At 42.5% G+C, this 8,926-nt stretch overlaps 1 protein-coding gene across 5 annotated transcripts; it reads left to right on the top strand.

Moving 5' to 3' along the window:
- Positions 1–218: 218 nt before the first annotated feature.
- Positions 219–6,320, top strand: LOC141761110 (myelin-oligodendrocyte glycoprotein-like). Of its 5 annotated transcripts, none has more exons than XM_074624356.1 (5): positions 219–384; positions 4,964–5,332; positions 5,431–5,535; positions 5,980–6,086; positions 6,215–6,320. In XM_074624356.1, exons 1-5 carry the CDS (start codon positions 267–269, stop codon positions 6,278–6,280), a joined length of 765 nt encoding a protein of 254 aa, XP_074480457.1. In that variant the 5' UTR covers positions 219–266; the 3' UTR covers positions 6,281–6,320. The 5 variants fall into 5 exon arrangements, with proteins under 5 accessions (XP_074480457.1, XP_074480459.1, XP_074480460.1 ...); XM_074624358.1 differs by having other exon boundaries at positions 220–384; positions 5,449–5,535; XM_074624359.1 differs by having other exon boundaries at positions 220–384; positions 5,431–5,514.
- Positions 6,321–8,926: the final 2,606 nt, after the last annotated feature.

Genomic DNA, 8,926 nt, shown 5'->3' with positions numbered 1-8,926 from the left:
GCAAATAGTCCGCACAGGAACAGGGAGTGGTTCAGCAGACACACACACACACACACACACACACACACACACACACACACACCACAGTCTTTGTATTGTTCTAACGTTGAAAGGATGTTACAGAGAAAGGAGAAGTCATTGGCTCTCCATGAATAGGGACCACGCCTCTCTCCTCTCAGTGACCTATGGATAGAAGGACCGGCTCCCGAGTATTAAAAGCAGATGTCATGCTGTCCAGCAGCATGTGAGCTGAGCACACCGACAACATGTCTCTGTTTTTCTATCCGGTATTTTCATGTCTCACGGGGACTTGGTGGTTGGTTCCACTTCTTCTCTTTGGACTCTTGTTGTACTCTTGTATGGTGGTCTGCACGGAGGTTGAAGGTAAGATCATGTGTGTCACTATAATGAACTTGTTGTCGTATTAAAGATAAGCTGACTCGGTGGTGGAGGAAGTATTTAGATCCTTTACTGCAGTACAAGTACTAATACTACCACACTGTGAAAGTATAATCAGTAAAACTGTGACTGTTGTACTGTTATATATTCTATCATTACATTATTATTACTGATGCATTAATGTAAAAGTAGGATTTTACTGTAGTTGGTTGAGCTGAGCTTCACACTAACAGGTCTCTCTAGGAAACACACTGAAACTCACTGTAAAGACTAGAAACCAGGCTCTATAGAAGCCCTGATGTTTCCACTCAGACGGCAATAGAGCTGTGACCATGGGTGTATTAGAAGAACTGGATACAGCGTTACGCTGGGGCCACACAGCGCGCATCATGCTCGCGTGACGGCAGCGTCACGTCGTGGCCGCGTCATGCCCACCTAGGGTGTTCACACTAGACGCGAGTTACCCACGTCTCGGGAGCGTTCCGGAGCTACCTGTCAGCTGTGTTTTTGCTGTTGCTGACAGCCCTTTCTTTCTACATAGAGTTTGCCTTTTAATGGCCATTTAACTTCATAATAAATGTGATTTATATTTATTTAAGACAAAAAAGGGTAAGAACTGTGTGGTAATTTGTAAATATTATTAAAAACAAGCAAATAAATTCATACATAAATATTAATATATAGCCCATATAAATCCCTCTTTTCTGTCAGTGAAGAGGGATTTATATATATATAAATCCCTCTTCACTGACAATGAGGAGGGATTTCTATGGGCTATATATATATATATATATATATATAAATCCCTCTTCATTGACAGTGAAGAGGGATTTCTGTGGGCTATATATTAATACAAAAAAATAAATAAATACATTAGTAGTAAGAGAGAGCCTACAGCAATCCCTCTTCACTTTGACTGGCACAGTTTTAAACAACATTTCCAGGGGGTTTCGGGTTCCTGTTCTACAGCATTCCAGGTTGCGGCTTTTATCGAAAACGACTTAATTTACATCTGGGGCGGGACAGCAATTTACATTATAAATGCTGATGTTCCGACATCTCAGGCAACTTGGAGCTTTTCACCACCTTGTTGCTGAACTGCGCCTTGATGGAGAAAAACACCTGAAGTATTTCAGAATGATAAATAGAAGTAAAGTGTTAAAATAGGCGAGCCTTCTATTCTATAAAATAGACGCACGTCTGACGTGCGTCTGTCGCGCGTCTGACGTGCGTCTCATGCGGGCAGTGTGTCCACTCTAACCTGTTAACATGGACGCCGAAATAAAAAACAACACACGACGTTGCCATCACGCGAGCATGATGCGCACTGTGTGGCCCCGGCGTAGGCTTCATGCGCACACTGAACAACTCTTGAACGAATGACCAGGGCAGCGCCTTTAAGCCGGGGCCACACAGCGCGCATCATGCTCGCGTGACGGCAACGTCGCGTGTTGTTTTTTATTTCGGCGTCCATGTTAACAGGTTAGAGTGGACACACTGCCCGCATGAGACGCATGTCAGACGCGCGTCAGACGCACGTCAGACGCGCGTCAGACGCACGTCAGACGTGCGTCTATTTTATAGAATAGAAGGCTCGCCTATTTTTCACGCTTGCCGCTTACCTCTCGGCTGCGTCTCCCAGCAGCAACAGACAGTGAAGGTGATCTATTGACAGTATATGAGCAAGATTACTACAGTTTCCATGTCTAGACATCTGTAGAATATGTCACTGACCATCAATATTTTACACTTCCTATCTAGATTTCAAAATAAAAGTCCTCTAGCGTTTTTAGTGCACAGAATCATTCATTCATTAACACAATGCTTTTATTCTGAAATACTCTAAATAAAGCAGTTGTCTGCTTGCAGGTTTCCATCAAGTTAATATAGTACAGGCTTTTAATTATGTAAACACTGTAGTAGTCATAGCAGAAACCCTACATATGCTATACATATAATAGACTGGGTTAATAGGTTATAAGAACATCAGGTGATAGTTGGCAGTATTTTTCCGATGCGCTCTCTCTCTCTCTCTCTCTCTCTCTCTCTCTCTCTCTCTCTCTCTCTCTCTCTCTCAACAAACACCACGTAACTTTATTGTTCTTTCTTCTAGAGGTGTTATTTAATTTTTTTAAAGATATTTAATAATAATTTTCGTTTTCTAAAGGTTAACAAATAACGAAACTGTTTATTTTGCTTTGTTTTATAATAATAAAAAAAACCCACTTTACTTATATTTATCATTCTGAAATACTTCAGGTGTTTTTCTCCATCAAGGCGCAGTTCAGCAACAAGGTGGTGAAAAGCTCCAAGTTGCCTGAGATGTCGGAACATCAGCATTTATAATGTAAATTGCTGTCCCGCCCCAGATGTAAATTAAGTCGTTTTCGATAAAAGCCGCAACCTGGAATGCTGTAGAACAGGAACCCGAAACCCCCTGGAAATGTTGTTTAAAACTGTGCCAGTCAAAGTGAAGAGGGATTGCTGTAGGCTCTCTCTTACTACTAATGTATTTATTTATTTTTTTGTATTAATATATAGCCCACAGAAATCCCTCTTCACTGTCAATGAAGAGGGATTTATATATATATATATATAGCCCATAGAAATCCCTCCTCATTGTATATATATAAATCCCTCTTCACTGACAGAAAAGAGGGATTTATATGGGCTATATATTAATATTTATGTATGAATTTATTTGCTTGTTTTTAATAATATTTACAAATTACCACACAGTTCTTACCCTTTTTTGTCTTAAATAAATATAAATCACATTTATTATGAAGTTAAATGGCCATTAAAAGGCAAACTCTATGTAGAAAGAAAGGGCTGTCAGCAACAGCAAAAACACAGCTGACAGGTAGCTCCGGGACGCTCCCGAGACGTGGGTAACTCGCGTCTAGTGTGAACACCCTAGGTGGGCATGACGCGGCCACGACGTGACGCTGCCGTCACGCCAGCATGATGCGCGCTGTGTGGCCCCAGCGTAAACAGGACTCGCCTCGCCTGGAAAGTACAACCCCCCACAGGGGGGTGGAGACTAAAAGCTGCTGTCAAGTTGGGCAGTTGCCAGCTGTTTCAGCAGCTTTTACATAATTTAAAGGAAGTCACAGAAACAGTTACTTCCTGTTAGATCTGATCTGTAGGCTACTTGTAGTTTTCAGACCACGTTGGGATTTATTTATATTTGTTTGTAAATCTATGTGTAAATGTTCGTGTGTGTGGCATTGGATTCTATCCTTTATTATTTGTATGTCCACCTTGTAAAGCACTTTGTAATGAGAACTCATTTTGATAAGTGTTATCTATAAATAACCTTCATTATTATAATAATTATTAACAAACACACAAGATGTGTTTAACAGATGAAACCTTCATTGCACAACATGAGACTAATATCCTACAATCTAGTGTTAAATATTACAGTTACACAGAAAGTTGTGACTTTCTACAACACGTGGTGTTTCTTGTCAAAACTAAGAGCCAATCAGCTCTTTGATCAGGCGACAGCCAGGCGTTTCCCATCATGCACTGGGTCTTGCAGTCGGTGGAGAGCAGCTGTGGCGTCTGGCTCTAAAAACTGCGGCCGCCTCGATCTCGTGAGGTTATCGTTGCCCACGTGTGCATGACGTCAGAGCAAGTCGGCATCAATTCGGACACAAATCTAACCGGCATGCATTACGCGGCGATCGCCGGTGATCGATTCTGCGCCGGCCTGGCTCATCTTCAACGAGCCTCACGGCTCGATCCTGGTACTTGGAAAAGTACCAGGATCTTGGTGGAGTAGCGTCCGCTCTGTCACATGACTCGGTCACGGTGTCCCAACGTCAAGCCGTCGTCACGGCTTGTTGCTCCAGCCTCGGTCTGGGTCTCACTCACATGAACGGAGGAAGGGAAATAACTCTCAATTCAGCTGTTAGTGCGTTTTACAACTTTAAAAACTTAATTTTTTAAATAAGGACTATTAGAGTGTTCGTACTGTGGAGTTGATTCACCTCAAAAAGAAATTATCCTCTGAGTTACAGACGTCTCTTTCCCAATGTAAGTCTATGGGAAAAAGTCTTTTTGGGCCCGATGGCATCACGTGACGGACACTGAAGATGTAGTACCGCCGTTTGGCCACTACGGAAGCTGGGAACAACGACTGGCGCTCTTCCTGGGGGCTTGAGCTATACCAAGTGCCGTTTCCCGGCGGAAGAGAGCTGCTCCTGATCATACCAGGGCTGCGGGCAAAAAGTCAAAAAATTCCGTCCTAACGTCTTTTCCTGACCACTTTTCCTCAGGAAAAGATAACTGCGGTGTTCAGAGAATCCGACTGCTCTTTCACTAGGCTCCGTTATTATGATGCGACGGATGTTGGTAACATGTTTGTAATAGTTATTAATGTTGATTATTTGTTCATTGATTGTTTACTGTTCATAACCTGAAGGAAGGAGGTTATGTTTTCACCGGTGTTGGTTTGTTTGTCTGTTAGCAGGATTACTCCAAAAGTCCGCGACAGTTATTGGTCCTAGAAATTTGGTATGAATTTACACAAAACAAATTTCCTTCCATTTTCCAGGTCGGTCTCGGATGATTGGTTCATCTCAACGGATCGTCAGCGTTCTGGGTGATGACGTCATCCTGCCGTGTCATTTGGAGCCTCAGCTCAACGTGGAGAACCTGACTGTGCAGTGGTGGAAACCTGACATCCCGCTTGATCCTGAAGACCCACAAAGCAACTACAGGTATGTTCATTCATACCATGAAAACCACGATGAAGAGGACATGAAGATGTCTTTGTACAAAGGGAGGACGGCGCTGAACAAAGACGGCCTGAAACACGGAAACATTTCCCTCAAGATCATGAACGTGAGGCTCTCTGACCAAGGAAGATACAGATGTGAAATCCCACAGTTGGCGTGTGCTTCACTTATTATGCTTGTTATTGGTAAGTTTTTTGATTCATAAAATCTGTTAAGTTGTCCTATAATTGTTTCATTTTAATATTGTGTTGTAAGTCATTACAAATCTTTTGTTTTATTTCAGTTACATCCTGGACAACAGAGACGCCGCTAGCTCCAACAATAAATCACCAAACTCCAGATCCAAATGATGGAACGGATGTTAAAAGTGATGGAACGGATGTTAAAGGTGAGGAGACGGTCCAACTCTGTGAGGAGGAGAGAAAAAGTTTTCAAATTAAAGGGCGGGTCCATCTGCATTCTTTTTCCATTTTCTTGGATGGTTATTGTGTGACTGTCCTCCTGTCTGCTTCTCCAAACTGGGAGCACGCCGACCGCCATCTAAGTTACTGTATGTAATGTGAATGCACTGACTATAAGGATGTATATATACTGTTCATGTAGCAGCGTCATCATGCAGGAACCTACGTCAGGTCACCATGTTGGGAGGACTTGAAGGGAAAACAGCATTTTGACGCTAAAACATGCTTTGACCAAAATGTGATAACGGACCTTTATGAAGTTTCAGCATGCTCTGCATTTAAGAAGACTCTGATTGGTGCTGATATTCATGTGTCTCGGTTGTATTCTAGTTACTGAAGCTTTTGTCTCCGTCTGCTTTTTTTCACATCAGGTGGTCGACACCATCTGATCGTTCTGGTCCCGGTTCTGGTTCTGATCCTGATCCTGGGCGGAGGAGTCGCTGGATATTTACTCAGACACAAGTGTCAAAAACAAAATGTAAGTCAGAAGGAAACGCAACGTTTTGTTGCTTCTTGTTGTGTAAATCATACCATCATATTATTGTTATTATTATTATTATTATTATTATTATTATAATAATAAAGTTCTGTTAATTGTCTCTCCAGTGTACGAAGTATGACGTCCAGTCACAAGTGGACAAACTGGATCAGCAGCACAACGGATACAGATGACATCAGAGAGAACGTACAGTAAGTCTGGTTTGAAGACACTTGACGACATTGGCCCGTCTAAAGCCTGCTGATGACTGTGTGATTTATATTTTGAATAATAACATGAGTGGACGTAAACGCTGGAGGAATCATGCATCAGATGGGATTCAACCAGAGGACAGCTGAACAGGTTAAATCACAGACTGATATAAAGATGGATGTTTCAAGGTGATGACGTCTCCCATTGGTTTTCAATGGAGCAGATCTGAAGCCTGGAGTTATCCTTCAACCTCTGCACCATTTTTGCAGAGCCGTGATGTTCCAACATATCGGCAGCACGGTGGACAACTGCTGCATGATTGGAACAGGCCGTTATCAGATAAGACAGGTGCTGTTTCCTTTTTTTCTCAGGAGACACGCTCTGCCTCATGGTACATTAGAGAGGATCTGAGTTGATACAAGTATTTATACAATCATCTGAGTTGCCCTCAGTTTTCACAGAGCAATGAGCTTATAATGAGCAGCAGCCAAGATGAGAGATTTCACACATTTTCTTGCACTTTTTCTTCTTTTTTTTTGGGCAAAAACGTATTTCCTACAGAGCCCCCCTAGACCCCTAGGAGAACATTTTTATTAAGTCGTGCCCTCGAGTTAGTAACCCGTTCCCTCGAGTTAAGTAACTCATTCCCTCGAGTTAGTAACCCGTTCCCTCGAGTTAAGTAACTCATTCCCTCGAGTTAGTAACCCGTTCCCTCGAGTTAAGTAACTCATTCCCTCGAGTTAGTAACCCGTTCCCTCGAGTTAGGTAACTCGTTCCCTCGAGCTGACAAGGGAACTTGTCACTTCAAAGAGCACTTTGGAGACACCTGTGGCCGTTAAGTCAACGATAGACAGCTTCCTGTTGCTCGTGCTTGTGCTCGCTCTACATAGACATGAAGGAGCATCGCTCAACACAGTGAGGAGACACACGTCAGCTAAAAGCACAATATCACTCTATATTTCAGCTGCTTGGCAGTAATGTTAGCTGACCAGACGAAGGTCTCTCCATGAATCAATGCTGATCCTAGTGTTGGCTTTTCCTGCCTCAGCCTCCCGACCGCGGCCGGAGGGAACAGGGGAGACACCGGAGTTTTGGTCGGAGACGATAACGAGCACGGTGTGTGAGTGAAGGCAGGCAGAGGAGCAGAGTACAGCAGAGACTCCGGTCCTGGAGACCAAAGCTACGGTCTCCCCCGCGTCCTCCGACCACGGCCAACACTGTTTAACAGCTTCACTAGATACAACCAAGAGGTTTTGGTGCTTCACTGTAGTTTGTGTTGGAGTCTGAGTCTGAACAGCGGAGACACACGTGAGACCATGAGACACCGACCCGCAATGATTTATACGTGTAAGAAGTTACAAACAGTCCCTTTAATATCGTCCTAAACACCTGTAGCTACATAACAAATGACATGCTGACGTGTCCAAAGGGAACACACTATGTTAATCATCTCTATAACGCTTTTAGCACCTAGCCAGCAAACTAACGCTATTTATTACACGGCTTTGGTGAATACTGGATTCTGATTGGCCAGTCACACCATTCTGTTATTTCTTGTAATTTAAAGGGATTACTGTAATTCATTCATTTATTTATTATTTCTTACTTAGCCGTTCACAAACATGCCATATATCTGTAGCTGTATCGTATTCAGACTACTGCACTTTATTAATGATTACAGTTATTTCTGATGTCATTTTGTCCTGTTTTCTTCACAGCCGTAAAAAAACGCTGAACTCAAAGCACTTTTTGAAACAGATAGTAGAAAAATGAGATGGGACAAACAAACTAGGTGTCTTTTAATGCCTCCATGCCGGAGACAGCTGTGGCCAGAAACATAATGTTTTCAGGTTGTCCTTTCGGTTTGTTCTCGTGAATACGATATCTCAGGAACGCCTGGAGGGAGTAAATTCAAATTTGGCACAAATGTCCACTTGGACTCAAGGATGAATTGATTCGGTGGTCAAAGGTTGATAGCTCAAGAATCATGTGCTATTTATGACAATTTCCCACAAATGTCTAACAGGATAAAATGATGAAATGATGACCTTTTGGACAGTCTTGGAGGTTGACTGCGACTTGAGTGGTTGGTGGAGGCATACAACCACAAAGTGGTAATTCTAGTTTTAAAATGATGTATTACTCAATCCATGAATTATATTAGAATTGTATTATGTGATACTAAGAACAATCCCCAGACCAGCAGGTCTGGGGATTGGGGACCGGTGGGGAAAGTTAAACGCTTGCCCCTCATTACTACCACTGAGGCACTTACCCCCAAACACTCCGGTTGCTCCGTGGCCAGCAGATCATACTGTATTTGTACGGTGCAGCTTCCAGCTGTGAATGTGTAACTGTGTTTCTGAAACTCTCAGTGAATCTCCCCCTGAATAAATGTAAACAACCATCTGCCTTCATTAGCTTGAGACTTGACTATTGAAATGCACTAATTGGTCTCAACCAGTCTTCCCTTTTTTTAGAAGGTATCAGGTATAAGCTGTGTAAGTAGCGCTGTGACATTTTCCTTATGCTTTTTATGTACCTTTTTATGATATTCGTTTTTATTTCGTTTTTTATCTGTTTTTATTCCTGTTATTTCCTGATGTTAATGTGAAGCACTTTGGGTA

The sequence above is a fragment of the Sebastes fasciatus genome, chromosome 22, assembly GCF_043250625.1.
Source record: "Sebastes fasciatus isolate fSebFas1 chromosome 22, fSebFas1.pri, whole genome shotgun sequence".
Classification (NCBI taxonomy): domain Eukaryota; kingdom Metazoa; phylum Chordata; class Actinopteri; order Perciformes; family Sebastidae; genus Sebastes; species Sebastes fasciatus.
This window is presented reverse-complemented; position numbering and strand designations above follow the sequence as displayed.

What these genes read in the sequence shown, in the direction of transcription:
- LOC141761110 (XM_074624356.1), top strand. Translation starts at nt 267, where the DNA reads ATGTCTCTGTTTTTCTATCCGGTATTTTCATGTCTCACGGGGACTTGG. An exon ending in ACTTATTATGCTTGTTATTG is followed by an intron (nt 5,333 to 5,430) that starts GTAAGTTTTTTG and finishes GTTTTATTTCAG; the next exon opens with TTACATCCTGGACAACAGAG. An exon ending in TGATGGAACGGATGTTAAAG is followed by an intron (nt 5,536 to 5,979) that starts GTGAGGAGACGG and finishes TTTTCACATCAG; the next exon opens with GTGGTCGACACCATCTGATC.